The sequence below is a fragment of the Eurytemora carolleeae genome, unplaced genomic scaffold (assembly GCF_000591075.1).
Source record: "Eurytemora carolleeae unplaced genomic scaffold, Eaff_2.0 scaffold1685, whole genome shotgun sequence".
Classification (NCBI taxonomy): domain Eukaryota; kingdom Metazoa; phylum Arthropoda; class Copepoda; order Calanoida; family Temoridae; genus Eurytemora; species Eurytemora carolleeae.
The window spans coordinates 28,572-49,615 of record NW_019397571.1 but is presented as its reverse complement, the minus strand read 5'-3'; the positions used below and the strand labels follow the sequence as shown (position 1 = coordinate 49,615).

The 21,044-nt window shown below is 30.7% G+C and overlaps 1 protein-coding gene across 1 annotated transcript; it reads right to left on the bottom strand.

Moving 5' to 3' along the window:
• Positions 1–2,578: 2,578 nt before the first annotated feature.
• Positions 2,579–18,771, bottom strand: LOC111714977 (neo-calmodulin). Its single transcript, XM_023490204.1, has 11 exons — positions 18,440–18,771; positions 18,300–18,333; positions 18,065–18,133; positions 15,611–15,652; positions 9,913–9,966; positions 8,347–8,406; positions 7,912–7,970; positions 5,276–5,315; positions 4,257–4,325; positions 3,566–3,637; positions 2,579–3,330 (listed from the first exon to the last, which is right to left on the bottom strand). Exons 1-11 carry the CDS (start codon positions 18,481–18,483, stop codon positions 3,274–3,276), a joined length of 600 nt encoding a protein of 199 aa, XP_023345972.1. The 5' UTR covers positions 18,484–18,771; the 3' UTR covers positions 2,579–3,273.
• Positions 18,772–21,044: the final 2,273 nt, after the last annotated feature.

Sequence of the window (21,044 nt, the reverse complement as noted above, 5' to 3'; positions counted from 1 at the left end):
TTTGTTCTATATCTAATTCAAAAAGTTGTTAGTCAAAATCAGTTCAATTAAAAAAACTTTAAAATCCGGAGTTTTCAATTTAGTTTATTTGTTTGGACAATTGGAAACATTTCTTAATGCTTAGATTTTATTTTAACAGATCCACAAGTATAAGATATAACATATATCTTTATATATAAATAGTAACAAACAAGAGTTCAGTTTGCTGACTTTAGGTATTTTTATTTTAAGCAGAAAGTGTATAAACCAGATGAGAACTTTAACACGGTTTCAAAGAAAAAGGTTTAATGCCTTTCATCCACTGTAAACTTAAATTAATCCAATCTGAGGCAGCTGCAGCAACTCACGCTTTATGTATTTTACCATAAAATAGTTTTTATTTTGGTAACATCTCATGTTGATTGACATCTACACAAGAGATCCTGGTTTCTGTCTATCTACAGAATTGTGCTCAGCAAATCCTGGAATTCGATTAAATTCTAAACTTTAAAGGGATTCCAAACCAAACCTGATTTAAATCAATTTTGTAATAGAAACTTAAACTAGTGATAGTTATAAAGCACTTTTTTAGATGATTTTATCTTTTTTATCTTCGGTTTTCGAATTCAAACTAATAGAACCCTAGCTCCAGGATTCATTAAACACAGCAACAGGATTCAATTTACCCAGCTCTAGGATACAATGAACCCAGCTCCAGGATCCAATGAGCACAGCTCCAGGATTCATTAATCACAGCTTCAGAATTCAATTGACCCAGCTCTAGGATTCAATGAACCCAGCTCTTAGATACAATGAACTCAGCTCCAGGATACAATGAACCCAGCTCCAGGATTCAATTGACCCAGCTCCAGGATTATATTAACACAGCTCCAGGATTCGATAAACCCAGCTCCAGAATTCAATTAACTCAGCTCCAGGATTCAATTAACCTAGCTCCAGGATTCATTACATCCTGCTCCAAGAGTCACTAAACCCAGCTCCAGGATTCACTGAACCCAGCTCCAGGATTCATTGAACCCAGCTCCAGGATTCATTGAACCCAGCTCCAGGATACAACGTATACAACTCCAGGGTTAAATATACTCTAACCGTTCTCCGCGTAGAATACATTTGAACCCAGATCCATGGAGACACCAAACCTGTCTCTCAAATTCAATCTCTTCTGTAAACATAAGATCAATTTGAAAGCTTTGTGAAGAAATAAAACATCTATTGTTCGCGTTTTCTAACCTTTTATCTAAAGAAATCTTTTCAGCTGAGGAGAAAAATGATTTTGTTTAATAATAAATATTCAAAATTGGCTCTGGCTGACAAAATGCAGTTTTCCAACTTGACAAGTTATATTCTTTAAACCTTTTCTGAAAAAGTTCTCGTCAATCATTTTGTATTTAACTCGGTAAAAGGTTCTGCATCAAAGTTCAATCATAATCAACACGAAATCTTTAGCGCCAAATAAAATTATCCGGGGGAGGGGGGATGATTTTTAACGACAGTATTAAACGCAAAAGGCATGATCTGCATCTGTCTTTAATTTTCCTTTAAAAGAAAAAACAAAGACAAAAACTGTTCAGCTTAAAGGGACAGACTGGCTATGTAAGGTAGTTAAACTGAGTATGCAGTGATGTTGTGGACAAATTTTTTAGGATTCGTTAGAGACATATAATACGTTTCCACGATGTATAATTACTGAGTTTGAGCGCCAAGTCGACATTAATTTGGGTGGGTACGTTTTCAGAATCGGGTTTTTTTTTAAATTGATAAATACCGACGACGAAAAATGTAGTAAAAATTCTATAATAAGCTAATTAGATGTTTAGGAACATATTTCTCAAAATAAATTTGTCAATAAATCGAAGTTTGAATTAATAATTTCCTTTTCCATCATAATATTGAATTTCTTATTTTCTAAGAATTTGTTCGCAGATTTTTTAAATTCTTCAAATGTCGTCGTCTTCTTTTTAACTAAAATTCCAGAAAATCTGCAGAATATCTTTGTGATTAAAGAAAGATTTCAGAAAATAATAATTGAATAAGATTACTTATCTCAACCTGTTCCTAAACAACTAATTAGTTTACTGTTTACATTTTTTGTTGTCGTTATTCAATAATTTAAAACAAAAAACAATTCTGAAAACGTATCCAGTATCCACACAAAAGTACGATTTTGAACGTGGAATTTGAGCTCAAACTCAGGATTTACAAATTTTTAAAAAGTTTTATAAGAATTTTAAACGAATTTGTCCACAACACTGCATACTCAGTTTAACTACCTTACATAGACCGTACCTTTTATTTTACACATTCTCAATTTTCCACAGCAGATTATACAATTCTAAAAATTATGCACAAGTTAGCAAGACTGGTTATATTTTGAAGTGTCGCTAGGCTTTTAACATTAACTTAACCTCACCTTAAGACATTAGTTCTATTTAGCATATTTTTAGCCTTCGGGTTTGAAGATGTATTTGGTAAAAACCCTAATCGATTTTCGCGCCAAAATGTGAATATTTTAGTTTAGTGTTAAACTATGTGGAGCTCAATCATCAACGTAATAAAACGTTCGAATTGGTAGTTTGTATACAGATATTAGTTTAATATATTTCAAACAGAAATCAAACTAAAATTTCAAACTTATAAATTTTCTGCATTTAGAACGATGCAATATATCAGCAGGGGTTAGTTACATTGTTTTTATGTTTGTTACTGCACTCACAAAAATAATTACGGACAGCTCTTAAATACAATGTATCAGCAGGGGTTAGTTACATTGTTTTAATGTTCGTTAATGCACTCACAAATATAATTACGGTACAGCTCTTAAGTACAATATATCAGCAGGGGTTAGTTACATTGTTTTTATGTTTGTTACTGCACTCACAAATATAATTACGGTACAGCTCTTAAGTACAATATATCAGCAGGGGTTAGTTACATTGTTTTTATGTTTGTTAATGCACTCATAAATATAATTACGGTACAGCTCTTAAATACAATACATCAGCAGGGGTTAGTTACATTGTTTTTATGTTTGTTACTGCACTCACAAATATAATTACGGTACAGCTTTTAAGTACAATATATCAGCAGGGGTTAGTTGTGTAATCCTATTTATTAGAGTCCTAAGATAGGTATTCCTCAATTAGAATTTTAGGCAAGTAATCAGTTCCTTTGGTGAGATACATTCAGAAACAATTGATGAAAATTTTGAATTCATTACATATGTAGCATGTCGGCATGCATAGTGTGATATCTCTAGAGGATATTAGTTTCTTATTAAGGCTTTGTTTCCGTTTTTTCTTCATAATTCTTGGTGAATGTATGCAGGTCAACCTAGGTATATAAACATTTAAATATTCAACAGTAAATTTATCATTTAATGGGACTTTACACGTTATTTGAAGTGCCCCTCTATTAAAAAAGTGGCATGTCCGATTCACATTTGTATCCTTGAAAGCTTTGTATGCTCAAGAATATACCAATGCCATCTTTAAACAAAGAACCACGGGAAATTACGACAGCTGTCCCTTTAAAAAGATGTAAATAAATTTTCATTTGTAGAAAATACCTTTTCTGGTTCCTGGCGTTTATTTTTCTTGATAGGATCTGTTAGAACTAAAGGTATTGCACCCAACATCACCTTTATACAGATATAGTTGGTAAATTAGCAATGTATGCCTCCTTTTCAAAAGAAAAAGTTTTTTGACCCTAATTCAAACAAGTTTTAAAATATAAACAAAATTAACGGTATTCCTCCTTCTAACCTTTATCAACAATCAACACTTAGATCTTTAATTGGTTGAATGAGTTTTGTTTTTAATTTTTTTGAATACTTCTGTTAATTTTCTAAATTATAATTTTTTGCTGGGCCAGAATGATTAGATATTTTAGATAAACTAGTTTCTGATTATATGAGATAGGATTTTTGGCCTGTGTTTGGTCCCGAAAAACTTTAAACATCGGCAGTTGTTAAAAGTTGTACTTTTGTTTGTTTTCAGAATATTTTCTCAAACTTAGTTTATCAAACACTTTAATCAAACAAGATATAATTAACTGTGCTTAAAGGATGTGTTTGCTTAAAGGGTGTGTCAAAATATTTAGTTTTTTTTATGAAAAATGTGTACAAATCTCAAAAATGCACAGTGCCGTGCACAGTTTAGCAAATGGATAAATATATATTAATATTTAGCATGTTTAACATTTCTCAAGTCATTCAATTGAATTCTATACATTTATACTCGTTCATATTTTTAATTTACCCTAAATTCGGAGTAACTTATTTTCCAATCTTCATTTCTGTCAACTGTAGCAATCATCTCATCTATCTCCTATCGGGCAAAATTCATTATATTTTCATAATTTTATCATAATATAATAATTTTTTCATAATTTAAATTTTTTTTCATAATTTCATAATTCTTTCATAATTTCATAATTTTTTCATAAATTCTCTTCTTCTCATATTCTTGTATTTTTTTTATGATTTTATAATCTTTTCATAATTTTATATTTTTTTCATTATTTCATAATTTTTTTATAATTTCATAATTTTTTTCATAATTTCATAATTTTTTCATAATTTCATAATTTTTTCATAGTTTCATAGTTTTTTTCATAATTTAATAATTAAAGTTTTACAAATCTGTCGCAGTATCAGATTTGTCTCGCGCTTACAGTGACTGTATGTAGCATTTTCTGCTGTAATGTCTAGTACGATCCTTATTATCTATGTTAGTAATATATCTTATCTATTTAAATGTTGACCCTGACTGGCCATTACGGTCAGTTTGATTTTAACTGTATATAAAATAAAGTAGTACTACATGAAACTTCGTATTATTCGGACGAATATAGAGCCTTGAGTTTTGGCTAGAATTGAGAGCCTTGAGTTTTGGCTAGAGATAGAGACTGTAATTAGACTTTGAGTAGCGTAATCTCAGGACCTAGATTTATTACATGTATTTGTAATTGGAGTGCCCTTTCATTTAAAAGAGAGGAATACCCGAATCACAAAGGTACTCTATATCTGATCTTTGATGCTGACGATATTGTCGTTTTTTTTAAATTAAAAATTAAAAACATGGATATCTCCTTCATTTTTGATCATACAAAGCTATAAAAGTTATCGTTGTGCATGAAATATGCCATTCTATATATTCTCTATATGTAGGGTCACTTGAAATTACGCCTACGGTCTCTATAATAAAAATAATATCGCACATGTACAATTCTACGTTGATGAAATACAATATTTATTTTATTTGAATAATGCTTTTCCCTTGTACGTTATTTTTCCTGGAAGATGCATCAAAACAAACCTATAATAAACAGAATGTAATAATCAATCATGTTTACAATGAACATATACACTTATGTACAGTGTACACAGAAACATATGTGGAATGTACATAAAATTTATGTACGGTTTTCACAGTAACATGTGTACGATACACATATAAGCATTACAGTCTGCAATGTACATAAAATATATGTACAGTTTGCACAGAAACATTTGTACGATACACATATAAACATTACAGTGTACACAATTACATATGTGGAATGTACATAAAATATATGTACAGTTTACACAGAAACATGTGTACGATACAAATATAAACATTACAGTGTACACAGAAACATATCTGCCATGTACATAAAATATATGTACAGTTTACACAGAAACACTGTACGATGCACATAAAAACATTACAGTGTACACAGAATTGTTAGAGAAGTGTACACACAAACTTATATTAAGCGTACATATAAACATATGTGTATGCTGTACAGTGTACATAAAAACATATGTACACTTAAAACAGAAACATATAAACAGTTTCATGTCAATTGCACAGTATAAAGACTTTTCAATTTGGCATTTATTCAGGTTTGTTAATGCAACTAATAAATCTAAACTTTGATTATTTCAAAACAAGAAAAGAGTGCGTTAACATTCATTAATGTTTTTATTACCCCTGATGATTTTGCAAGATTTTTAATTACAGTTTTATAACTTAGATAATTTTTAAACAAGAAAACAGTGTCACTTGCTTCAAATATCGGTAATTAGATTAGGATGATAATATTATTGTTTTTTTTATCATTAATTTTTGTATATTTGAGTATATTTGACTCTTCAACAAGCATGAAAGGAACAAAATCAAATATTTAAACCTCAATATCTTTAGAACTCGATTTTGTAAACCTTTGATATTTCAAACTCAGATTATTTGATCTAACAGAATTTATAGTTTGAAAAATCTAAGGTCTGCAACATTTGGTTCCAAAGATATAGTGATTAGAAAATCAGAATTTGTGGCAAAGACTCAATTCCTATACGAAGATTTCCTCCATTCGAACAAAAACGACAAAAGTGGTGGTCATCAAAAAAATATTTTTAATTTATGGGTCTCGCCCTCCTACAAAAAGCTATTAAACAAAATCTATAAAAAAAATCGTTAAAAATAATAGTACAAAGTGAAACATTCTATGATACATTCTGAAAAAAGATCACGAGCTGGTCAAAGCAATATTTTGTTCTATTTCTATCCCAGCTGCTAGCAAATCCATATAATTTGCAGGAAACAAAACTTATCTCAATTATCTATGGTTTTAGGACCTAAAACTAAAAAAAGGATTGTGGCGATCAATCTTTATTTTACGTCATTGATTCTCAAATAAAGAAAACACATGAATGTTTTGTAAGCGGGTGACCCCAATAAACGTTAAATTTTCCTTTAAGAATTTAGATGTTTTTCCTTGATGAATCCTTGTTCATAAATATAATATAATGGTTGGTTGACGTGTTAGACTTGTGATTTATAGACAAGACAACATGAAAGCCCTTTCATCCTTTACTACCTCTAAAGATAATATATTAAGTATAATATAACCGTAGTTGATGGATAGCTTATATAAACACTTTTCTCAGACCTGGCTTAGAGGTCAGGGCCTTTTAATATAAACGGGAGTTCTTTTGTTTCTTTAAATACACCTTTTCGTACCGACGCGCGAGGCAAAAATGCATGTTGGTGTCCATTTTTGGCTTTGTACTGTCACTTTTAAAACAGCCATTTTTCGACATATCTAAAATCTGTTCTCGACTAAAAAATAGTTTTTGATTTTACATATTCCTGAATTATGAAATTATGATCATATAATTGAGGATTTTATGTCTTGTCTGTTACTTTTTGTTCAGGAATATTCAGTGCGAAGGGGTTTATAAAATTTATGGGACATCACTGGAAGGACTTTGTGACCTCGTAGCTCCTCTAATTTTGAAATTCCGCAAAAGTATGAGTAAAGCAACTATGTTTGGAAACGTATTAAAAATTCTTCTCATTAGCTCTTGAATCAGAGGAGTTATTAGTGTAAACATAAAAAAATCAATACTCATTGCATTTTATTTTAGTTGAACGTTCTTATAAATATCACTGTACACAAAGACGATAAAAACACAATCAGAAATATATTTTCTGTCATTAAAATATTTGGTTTTCCGACATTCAATCTTGTAATTTGGTAATTTTATGTTTATGTGTTTATGTTTATGATATCTAATCCTAAAATCCAAATCAAATGTTATTTCGTTTAAGAGCATGTTTTCAAAATTCATAAGATCATCCAAGGTATATAAAGGAAAGGATGCATTTTATTTACTTTTATAGTGAATATACCATTGTTTATAAGCTATATGAGAAAAAGAGTTTTTGTCATGTCTTCAAAATATCATTTTTAACAATGCTCCCAATACTTCCAAACTGTGAGTATAAAATAAACCAAAAGAGTCATTATAAAACCTTGTTCGAGCACAAGCATTGGTAATGAATATAAATAGTTAATATGGACGGAATGTGATATGTATCTTCTCATGTTTAAATATTTTGATTCAATATTCTTAAATATTCTTACTTAATTTCTTCAGCTGGGATACATCCTTCCTCATCCTTACTGAACACACGGAAACATTCCTGCATTCATTATTCATTCATTCATTTATTCATTCATTCATTCTTTCATTCATCCACCTATTCATCCTTTCATTCATTCATTTATTCATCCTTGCATTCAGCATTCATTCCTGCATTCATCATTCATTCCTGCACTTATCATTCATTATTCATCCATCCTTCATTCATCTAATTATGTTCCATTCATTAATGATTCATCCATTCATAGTTTATTTATTTATAATGCATTCTTCTGTCATGATTAATTTTTTTAATGATTTATCTTGTTCATCCATTTTAACTTTCTCAGCAAGATTTCCAAATTAAACAGATGTAAAAATTAACAAATTATTCCCATCTTAATCTATCCTTGACTCAATTTATAAATATAAACGACCTTGTATCCTACTTCCAGATCCATATCTCGAGCCCTGTCAGTCAGTATCTTACAGAAGATCTGAAATAAAATTATTCTAAAAAGGTTTTGCGAAAGATATAGGAAGAAAGAAGTTGTTCAACTTCATCTGTTTTATCGTCAAGATCTAAACTTCTTTAAAACTTTGACCCCACAATTTTTATTGAGAGGGGGGAGGGGGTTCTTTCCATAGAGAATAGAATATATAGAGAGGAATTAACTAGAAAAAAGTGGAAACGGCCATTTTGTTGTACTGTTTCCATACTGCAGGTGTACTTCACATATTTATGCTATATAACCTGTTGGGCCCTGGAATATCATTATATAGAAAATCTAAAATTATTGTTAAAAGAAAACCAAATTATGAAATAGGCTGGTTTCATAATTGACCAATGATCATTTCACATAGACTCTATGCCTTCCACTTTACAAACGATGATTTTCCGTTATAACTATAAATCAAATGATGTTTTTATTCACCTAATTCATGATAAAGTTGATCTAACAGTTTAAAAAATTCGAAATTAAAATGGATAGTCTAGGGAATATACTGTATTAATGTACTCTACTTCATATAATTTGTGAACATTTACATGATTTGTACACTTTGAACTCCCTTTCAGGCTGAAAGGGACTGAAAAAATTCATACCGAGAGATTTTTTAATTCCTCTCTATATATTCTATTCTCTATGGTTCTTTCTCAATCAATCTGTAACACAGAAATAATCCATATTTGAATCTAAGCATACAAGACAATAAAGTTGGATTAAAACCACTGTAGAGAATATTGTTTATTGGAAGTTGACAATAATTAATAATTTGAATCTACGGGTATAAGTTTGGTTTGTTATACATACACAATACACATGCACACATGAAGGTAAAGTTAAATTATATATTTCAGTTTTATCTTATATGTGCAGATAGGGGGCAGATTGTACAGTGTATAAAGTGTGTAGAGTATAGAGTACAGAGAATAGAGTATAGAGTAGATAAGATAAGATAAGATATAGTTTATTTCTAAAATACTCATACAAGTTATAATGTCACAGGCAAAAAAATCTGCTACTATTTTTATATTGTTTACTATATTTATGTGATTATAGCAATTAGTTGGAGATAAGCTATTTGCTGTTTTGGGTATTATCCCCACCTAATTATAGTATAATTATAGTATGATTATAGTATAAAGTATAAAGTATAGAGTAAAGAGTATAGAGTATATAGTATAGAGTAAAGAGTAAGTATGGAGTATAGAGTAAAGAGTATAGAGTGTATAGAGCATAGAGTATAGAGTATAGAGTATGGAGTATAGAGTAAAGAGTAAGTATGGAGTATAGAGTAAAGAGTATAGAGTGTATAGAGTATAGAGTATATAGTATAGAGTGTAGAGTATAAAGTGTAGAGGGAATGAGAGGGTATAGAATATTATAAAGCTGAGTTGAAGAATGTATTGTTTACACTATACAATGTATAAATAGTATGTAAATTGTATAATTATATAAAGACTATTGTGTATATATATTTGATCAATGTATCATGAATACCTGAAACTCTAAGTACCCGGATCCATCATGGATATTATTGATCAGATCTGACACCTAAGATGAAAATATGAAAATAATTTATTTTAGAGACAAAAATGGGATTTATAATAAACTAGCATAAAGACAAGATGAAAATAAGTTTAAAGTTTTATCCTAAACATGTTTAAAAGATTTGGCTGGTTTCCAAACTTGTTGCAAAGAAGAGATAAGATTCAGGTTTGAAACCAGTAGAAATTCAAGATGTTAGATGTTAGACATAAAACCCGTGAGATACAAGATACAGGATAGAAATACAAGATGTTAGGTGTAAAAAACACATTTGAAAAAGACCTAAAAACAAAACAAAAATAAACAGAGGTAGAATATAATGAATTTGACCCGCCATGCTGAACTGCAAATAACCGGTTCGAATTGCAGCTCAAATCTCGAAACACTGATTAAAATTTCAAGCTGGATCAACCATCTACACGCAGTTTAAATTCTTAAAATTCGACCGCAGGTGACATTAAGTTCGACTTTGAACTGTTGTGCCCATGTTTTATCTATAAAGGAATTGAGTTTTTGCCACAAACTTGAATTTTCTAAAATCTATATCGTTGCAACCTGATGGTGTAAACCTTTGATACTTCAAATTCGGATTATCTTATCTATCAAATATGAAGTTTGAATTATCTTAGGTTTCAAAGAAAAAGGGATGAGGAAATTAGAGTTTGTTGCAAGGACTCAATTCCTTTGGCACGTTTCAGTGTCTAGTTTCTTTTCAAATCCAATATACATCCAAAGAGCTGAACCGTCCAAATAGTTTAAAAAACCAGGAATGAAAACAGAAAACTCTGAGAAATCTTAAATAAAAAATACGTTGGTAGGCGATTATATCAATACAGTGAAGACGAATTTCGTTTTCAATTTTGATTAATATCAAGCTTTTAAACAGCATGGATACAAAAAGACATGGAAACTAAGAGAAGCTGCCATTTAAAAATTTTCTCTTAATATACTTGTAAACTTGTAATTCGAAAAAAGCGTGTTAACAATTTAAACTTAAATAAAAAGTCGTCTTCATTATATTAACATAATCTTCTACCACCCTCTACGAATAGACGAATATATTTTTTTACCAAAAAGAGATGAGCCAATCCCATTGAAAACCTTAGTATGTATACATCTATAGATATAAAGCAGTAATATCTGTTTTGGCGTAAAACCACAGGAATATTGTGTTTATTAAATTTCCAATAATGTTTTTGCCTTTTCTCCAGATTCCAATTCATCAAATAAAACTAAAATCGAATGAAACTCCCAAAATATTGTACACTGCTTAAGTTTAGTTAAACACAGATTCGATGTCGTCTTCGTTTGTTCTTCTGTTTACTTTGTTTTCTGTAACTGATTCATCTAGTAAGAAAGTGTTCTTTATAAATTGGCGGAATTTTTTTATTAAAAGAAAGAACGAAGACGAAAATTGTTTCTTTTTGTATTTTAATAAAGATTCTATTTACAATTTGACCTATTACTTCCTTAACCGTGGTTTAAGTATGATATATATTTACCTGATATACATATATGGTAATAGATCACCGGGTAAATGTAGCGTGAATATTGAGAATATATTTCATATATACAATATACATATATTTATATTACAATATGAATATATGTCATTTTATGACCATACGACATAAATATAACTGTTATCTAAACCAAAAATTGTTTTATTTTTATTTTTTATTTTCCTTTTCTGAGGCTTGATGTTTACTGAGTAATTTTATACGAAACATATTGTTTATATAAAGGGGCTTTGTCATTCTTTGTTATGCATAAAACACATCTGGAAATTTTTCTAATGTTTTTTGAAGTAAACAGTTATTCCACCTTTCTACTAAAATCGTAAATATTAAGTCTGAATCTCTGCTTAAGTTAAACAACAACAACAATTAAAGATTTCAAAGCTTTTTTGACACTTTTTAAAATTGCGAAAAAAGTGGTGGAAAATATGTATTTTTATCTGTTTCTATATCTAAATCTAGATCTGGATCTAGATCAACTGTTCACAAGAATTTTGAAGGATTATTGTTAAAATTAAAGCAAGGGATTTTAATTAAATAACAAAAACAAACAAATATTTTATCACGAGGGCCATATATTGTAGTATTTCTACTGAAAAGTTTATTAAATAAAAGCATCAACTTTGGGGGCTACAATTAACACATAGCAAGAAAAATATAAACAAATAAAAATCTATATATACTTCGTAATCCAAACAAGCTTTTAAATTTCTAAAAAAAATGTGAAAAAAGTACTTTTAAAAAGTGCTACAGTTCAAAAAACCCACTTTGCAGATGGAAGATTGAACACAATCACCATGGACCAACAAGAACGAGATGCGTTCGGTTTCTTCAATTTGAATTCAATCCCATTTTGGTATATGATTCAACAATACTTAAACTAACGGAGTTGTCTTTTAAAATTTATAATTTGAAACGCGTTTGCTGACAAGGTCCTTACTGCTGAATTTGCGTGCCATGGACAAGGTCCGTATACTGTTTACTCCGCGTGCCATGGACAAGGACCGTATACTGTTGAATCTACGTGCCATGGACAAGGACTGTACTGTTGAATCCGCGTGCCATGGACAAAGACCGTACTGTTGAATCCGCGAGCCATGGACAAGGACCGTACTGTTGAATCCACGTGCCATGGACAAAGAACGTACTGTTGAATCCGCGAGCCATGGACAAGGACCGTACTGTTGAATCCGCGAGCCATAGACAAGGACCGTACTGTTGAATCCGCGTGCCTTGGACAAGAACCGTACTGTTGAATCTGCGTGCCATGGACAAGGTCCGTACTGCTGAATCTGCGTGCCATGGACAAGAACCATACTGTTGAATCTGCGTGCCATGGACAAGGACCGTACTGTTGAATCCGCTTGTCATGGACAATGGCCGTACTGTTGAATCTGCGTGCCATGGACAATGACCGTACTGTTGATTCCGCGTGCCATGGACAAGGACCGTACAAATAAATCTGCATGCCATGGACATTGTCTTCAATATTCTAACATGCATATTGTTTTAGAAGAAGTTTGAAGTTTGAAGAATTTATGTTTTATAAAGGATTTCCAGCTACAAGGTTTGGATTGGATCAAATAGGTTGACAACCTATTTAGATTGGATCATTGAATAAGATTAAAGAATATTCTTGATTGAATTCTAAGTTCATGACCCTGTAAATCTAAAATGTTTATAAACTGCGATCATCATTAAATACTCTCTAAAGATTAAATAGTTCCGCAAAGATATTCAGTTAAAATATAAAGAATTCTACTATTCTGTAGTTTAAACAAATCCTATAAAGATGATAAAAAATAGATGCCATGTTACTGGTAAAACTATTTCCATATTAACATTGAAAACATATATCGTCTTCCGATGCCATTGTTATATGGTTCTCACTGTAGTTAAAATTACACCTTAACGCGACATCAGACACAAGTTTCTACGAAAGAAAGCACAGTTAATATTATTTCAGTTATGTGTATTTTTATCTTGTATCTGATAGTGTTAAGTAGTAACGTGAAAGTAGAAAAGTCATCAACAACACTTGTCTTCTATATATAAACGTTGCTTGTCTGTTTGTCTGTTCGTTTGTATCCAATACACGTCAAATCGACAAAACCGATCGGGCCCAAATTTTGTGTGAGACCTCACGTGACCCCAGGGAAGGGTTGAATACGCTCATTATTAGAAGAGTTGTCTCGATCCAAACATTTTTGAGTTTCATAAAATTTTGAAAATTCACGAAAACAAAATTGTAAATTTTTTTATTGTTTCATCAAAGAGAAAATACGGAAAGATTGAGCAAAAATTTTAAATTGAAATAGAGGATATGCGCGAAGCGCCCTGATAGCATAATTAAAAAAATTAAATTTTATTTTTAAACCAGATTTGTTTGTATGTACTTTTGTGTTCATTATTTTATCCCAAAAATTTGTCAAAAGACAGTTATGACATTTATCTCCTAAAGATTCCTGTTTATTGTCTAACTAAATAAATAAATTAGACATTTTCTTTCTTTCTTTATTTTCTTTTCACTTTAACTTTATTAATTTGTTTTGCTTGTATTGAAATTAGGAATATTGTCATTTTTTCTTAACAATCTGTAATCATTATCGTTGCCCAACCCGGCCTAATAATTGCGAAATGTCAAGGATAGGAATCCATTTGGTAACATGGGTTTACAACACCTAAAATCTCCCATTTTGTTCTTTTGAAATAAAATGTTTTATTTGTAAAAACGCGACTATACTTGTTAACATGTAATAAAAAACGAGATAAATACAATTATGATGTTAATTTTAGAATGTTCCGATTTAAATAATGAGAAATTATAGTTATTTAAAAAATTAAAATCAACGCGGCCCGTCCATAATTTTACCAATTCAATTAAAATGAACAGAGTTTGATTAAATAAAGAGGTTTCTAGAATTCATCGTATCTAAACTTTTTATTGAAACATAAGATCAACTTAATCCTATCGTATAAAACTATTTTTACTACATTTGATAAATCAAACAAACAATGTTTGGGCAAAACGGGGGAATATTTGGTAAGTTCTACAAAAAACGTTTAATAAACGTTTTTTTGTTGTTGTAAGCAATTTTGATTTTATAAACAAAAGACAAATTGTGAATATAATGCTCTGATTTTATACTAAAGTGACCAGAAAACTGTAAATGATTGTCGTTTTTCTTTTATTTAACAATTAATATCGTTCAGGATTTAGGAATCTTTACTAGTTACTATCTACTGTATGCGTAGTATTGATGGAAACTTTAATTTTGGTCTCAGGGGAATAGAACCCCTTGTTACCTAAACTCAAAATGTATTAGTTTCAAATTTATTTACGCGAATGCAAAATGAGGTCCATAGGAAGCCCTTACAGAACGATTGATTTAGCTGAAGATCACTATTCTGGGAAGGTTTGAATTAGGACCAGCTGTGTACTATGTGTACTGACTTTAGAGGTCCGATAGAGGATGTTATTGAGGTTGAAGAAGGTTAAATTTGATGAAATATATTCAATCTACTTCCACACATTAGATATACGTAAAATCATATAAATACGTAAAATATGTCTAAATTGGGTTAAATATAACATATGTTATAATTATTTTAAAAGTTTCCATCTTTACTACGAACCCGGCCTTTAGCAAGGTTATTCTGCAAGGAAAGTTAATTGCAGTTGCGTATGCTCTGCATACATATTGTAACCAGTTCTCTCTGGGAGGAATTTGTAAACAAAAATAGATGCATCAGTGTTCGTTTAGTATCCGAAGAGGTTAAAAGCATTAAGTTTCAATAATTTTGATAATTCACATAATAGTTTCTTATGACCAGAATATTTCATTGATTTTTATTGCGAAAGATGGATCCCATGTAAAGCTTCGACGTCCGTCTTGTATTTACATTACCGCCCAGAGACAGTACGCTGCAGTACAAAAGATGCGTTCACCTCTGAAATAACTTTCCTTGCATTAGTACCTTGGCCTTTAGTATCTATTTAAGTCTATGTCAAATACACTGTGAAATCCTTAGCGACGATCATTACACTGTGTTCTGGTTACCACTGTAAGAATGGGTTGATATTGCACTGTGTTCTGGTTACCACTGTAAGAATGGGTTGATATTGATAATACCTCAATATCAGTAGGATTCTGCCCAGCTCGTCTCATAGCAGACTAAAATATGTATCTTCATAAAATAAAAAGATTAAAAAGAAATCGGAAATGGTATTTAGTTGCAGGAAAGGTTTTTTCGCACTTGTAACTGAGTGTTGCCTTTTTTTGCGCTAATCGTAACTGAGAATTAAAACTTTATTTGTTTGTTCTTAAATTAATCATAATAAAGTTTTTTTAATTTCAATTTGGAAAACAAAATCAAATCGTTAGAGTAAAATCTCGTATTTATTTCACGGATACTCTCTTTTTTTAGTTTATCAAATGGAAATTATATTATGTGTATCCTTGCAGAAATCAATAAACCCTGATCAACTATTTTAATCTTTTAATAAATTCTGGTGTCTTAAACCAAACACACTCTCTTTATAAAGATTTCCTGGAGATTAATGTTACTTAATTAATTTAGGAACATTTTGTCTTGTTCCAACAAAGAATTTAAAAATTAAAAAGAGCCTACAGGGTGTCCCGGTAAAAATGGAAATTAAAAGACAACTTGAAAATCGTCTTTGATTTTTGATATTTGATTAAATGACAAAAAGTGTGGCAAAAACGATTATGTGTCTTCTGAGCTCTTCAAAATTTGGTCTGCCTTCCATTATATTATATAAAATTGACGGAGATATCAAACATTATTATTGAATAAAAGGAAATCTGGGCTCATTTCTCGATAACTCCGTCAATTTTCAAGGTAAACCACATTTTGGAATTCTCCAGGCCAGCAGTTTCAGATGTTAATTGTTTTAAATGTGAAACTATTTAAAATATTTTCATATTATAATGCCGCAAGGAACAAAGACGATATTGAAGTCGTCTCTTAATTACCGTGTTTATTGGGACACTCGTACAATCTATAAACAGAAATACAGAGCCAACCTGTTCATGTTGAATTTTCACCCAAGCAAAGAATTTTAAAACAATTTTTCAAATATGTGTCGTGAGAGAAATGTATTCTTAAATATACAGATGGACCCGTAAAACTGTGGAATATTTAGACGACAAAAAAGCAATATTTGATGAATTTTATGTTAAAATATAACAAATAGTTTTTAAAAATCAACTTATTAAGGGAAACTAGTCGATGTACACTGCACAACTGCTATGTCCACAGTTTTATGGATCTAACTGTATGTATAACTGATGAGGTGTAACAACAGAAAGAACGAGACAAATAAACAGAATGTATATATTGAAATCTAAGTTACAACGACAATCTAGCTCCTCCACAGAGAAACCATTTTTTTTTCTTCATGCTTGTCTGTGTGTTAAACATTTTTTCCTTCTTTAAAATAGAATTAAAAAATAAATAAAATATAAAAAAGTTTTGGTCTTATTTCTTCTGAACTCTTTAATATTTGATTCAGATAGTTTTCCAATTTCCTTAATAATTTATGAGTAAACCTTATTTTCCAATCTTTTTAGATTAATCTAACATATTTCCCACACATTAAAACATAGAAAATATGAATGCTTAAAAAAAGAAATGCAAGAAATACTTGGAGAGAGTGCGACGGGCTTCACATATTGTCATATTCCTCTTCTTCCATTTTGGTATAATTCTAAAATTAGATCAGTAAATATCTTTTTTGCAAAAATAAGCCCATTCTTGGAGGTAGCAAGAACACCGACTTTTGAATAAATAAAAAGGTAGAAGTAAAAAATAAAAAAAACTCGATTTTTCATTTATCTTTTTAGTAAACCAAAGGTTGTATGCTCTCATACAAAACTACAGAAACATTTGGCACATTAATCATTTAAAACTTAAACCAGAAACAATAGTTGCAACTTTTCATAACAGCTTGTTAATATTTAACCTAGCTGTAATGAGGTGTAGGATATCTTTTGAGTGTATTCAACCTGTAATGAGGTGTAGGATATCTTTTGAGTGTATTCAACCTGTATTGAGGTGTAGGATATCTATTCAACCTGTAATGAGGTGTAGGATATCTATTCAACCTGTATTGAGGTGTAGGATATCTATTCAACCCGTAATGCGGTGTAGGATATCTATTCAACTTATATTGAGGTGTAGGATATCTATTGAACCTGTAATGAGGTGTAGGATATCTATTCAACCTGTAATGAGGTGTAGAATATCTATTCAACCTGTAATGAGGTGTAGGATATCTGTTCAACCTGTAATGAGGTGTAGAATATCTATTGAGTGTATTAAACCTGTAATGATGTGTAGGATATCTATTCAACCTGTAATGAGCTGTAGGATATCTATTCAACCTGTAATGATGTGTAGGATATCTATTCAACCTGTAATGAGGTGTAGGATATCTATTCAACCTGTAATGAGGTGTAGGATATTTATTCAACCTGTAATGAGGTGTAGGATATCTATTCAACCTGTAATGAGCTGTAGGATATCTATTCAACCTGTAATGAGCTGTAGGATATCTATTCAACCTGTAATGAGCTGTAGGATATTTTTCCACTATGATTCCAATCGAAGGCATCAAATGCTCCTTTATAGGCCTGAAACAATATATTTCTAACTGTAGAATTTTTCCAAAGTTTTGATTTGATATTTGAAGGAAATTTTTTGTAGCTTTATTATTTTCATGATCATAAAGCTTTTTTATTCAAATTAGTTTTTTCTTCATTATCATCATGGTTTTAAACCAATATTAATATTACTAACCTCCAAATCTTCCTTAGGAATCTTCAATTGTGAACTAAAGTATAATTATATCTATAGAAACTATAGACTATAAAATGTAAGAAATATCCATTAGTGAAATATAGGATTAACAACAGAATTTACATATTTAAAAAAATTACCCTGGGGAGGGATGGATGTCACGCCGTGGTAATTTTTCATTCATTTCTGGAAATTTAAAAAGGTTTTGTCAGAGTAAATTTCATTACATGAATAGAAAAATACAATGAACTTTTTGTACATAATTTGCTTTAAAAATTCAGGGTTTTTCAAATACATATGATGCGAATTGAAGGCCTGTCGACATAAACAAATGATGAGAATTGAAGGGCTGTCGACATAAACAAATGATGTGAATTGAAGGCCTGTCGACATAAACAAATGATGTGAATTGAAGGCCTGTCGACATAAACAAATGATGAGAATTGAAGGCCTGTCGACCCTAAATTTAATGAGTTCCTTGCAGAATTTACAAGGCTGCCCATCACACCTTTGTCTGAGAAAATTATGAGGATATCCACCATTTGATTAATTGAATTCTTGTTTGCATATTTATGAAGCAGAAACAAAGAAGGAAATCAACTGAATTCAACAAATTCTCAGATAGAAAAACGAGGATATTTTCCTCATTGTTGCTCAGATGAAGTTGTACAAGGTACTGTTGTGAATTATGCATCCATGCAATTCTTTGACTGTTGCATAAAAAATCTGCAAGGTGAATAGGGTAGAGAAAATTTAAATGGCCGGTCATCGTTATAAAAATGTCTAAATTATCACATAACTTCATCTAAAATTTACATTTCGGAAAAGACATTAAAAAATAAATATGAAAACACGAATCACGTCATTTTTGCCAAAACTAATTCTTTTATTCCCACATTTTTCAGATTTTTTTTTGGCAATTTTTTATAAACCCTATCATTTACTTTTGTTAGAGGTCGAATAACTTGTTTATGAGATTGATTTGATAAATATTTATATGCTGCATGGATTAAGCCTCCGTGCCTTTACTCCATTCTCTCCACTGTACATAGATCTTGATCCCAGCCTTTTCAGGGTAAACAGGTTTGCACTAAAGGATTGTGTATTCAAGGTATCAGTTGAACAAATAAAGGTGGATGAATATGAAAAATGGATAAGTATGAAAAAGTGGATGAGTATGAAAAGGCGGATGAGTATGAAAAGGTGGATGAGTATGAAAAGGTAAATGAGTATGAAAAAGTGGATGAGTATGAAAAGGTGGATGAGTATGAAAAGGTGGATTAGTATAAAAAGTGGATAAGTATGAAAAGGTAGATGAGTATGAAAAAGTGTATGAGTATGAAAAGGTGGAGGAGTATGAAAAGGTGGATGAGTATGAAAAGGTGGATGAGTATGAAAAAGTGGATGAGTATGAAAAGGTGGATGAGTATGAAGAGGTGGATGAGTATGAAAAAGTGGATGAGTATGAAAAGGTAAATGAGTATGAAAAAGTGGATGAGTATGAAAAGGTGGATGAGTATGAAAAGGTGGATGAGTATAAAAAGTGGATAAGTATGAAAAGGTGGATGAGTATGAAAAAGTGGATGAGTATGAAAAGGTGGATGAGTATGAAAAGGTAAATGAGTATGAAAAAGTGGATGAGTATGAAAAAGTGGATGAGTATGAAAAAGTGGATGAGTATGAAAAGGTGGATGAGTATGAAAAGATGGATGAGTATGAAAAATTGGATGAGTATGAAAAGATCGATGAATGGGAAAAGTAAAGAAGAAGAAATAGAATTGAGGAAATATTTTCTCTTTATTCAATACACAACACACACACCTGGACACTTTTATCAATTCCTTGACACAAATCAAATATGTTTATGATTACAAAATTCAAAATATTTTTATTCGCAAACATTCTTCTGCAAATATTTCTGCCAAATATAGACCTTTAGACTCTTATTTGATGTTTATTTGTTGATAAACAAACAGTATTCCTTGAGTCCTGAAGTGGATTAGAATGTTTGAAAACAACAAATTAAACATTTTGACTAATGTATTAACAGGCTGTAAAAGCAAAATTGCATCGTATTGTGAATTGTCCAGTTATTATACACAATAAAAACAATAGGAGAACAAGTCTCATTTGAAATCGGATTATCAAGATTGAAACCATTTTTCATACTTCATAATATTTCCGATTTAATAAGTAAAGATATCGAGTCTTTGCCGCAAACTCAAATTTTCTAATCCTTATATCTTTGCACCCAGATGGGGTAAACTTCTCACATTACATGACGTTACACTTTACTTTATCTAACAAAATTCATGATTGGGTTGCAAAGATATAGGGATTAAATAATCAGTGTTTGTGGTATATCAAATCCTTTGGTAAAAAATTTAATTTTTAATTTTCTTTTTGTTTGTCTGTATTTCATTCTGTCTTTACAGCTCACAGGCAGCCGTACTACATTTGAATTTCCGAGCTGGGTCAACCTTTCCGTTCCCAGGTTGAATTTACTTTAAGTAAACGGTTAGAGGTGCGTGAGCTAGATAGGACGTAACAAACAATATTTTTAAAACCTGTTTACAGGAAGAAACTGTAACATTTTATAATGTTCGTGGGTATTTAGACCTAAATGATTATAATCTCGAAATATTTTTGGAATATTTAAAGCTATTGAGAACAAATTCTTTCTTTTGATAGTTTATGTTGTGTTGATTTTTGATCAAGGATTGATAGTTTATGATGTGTTGATGT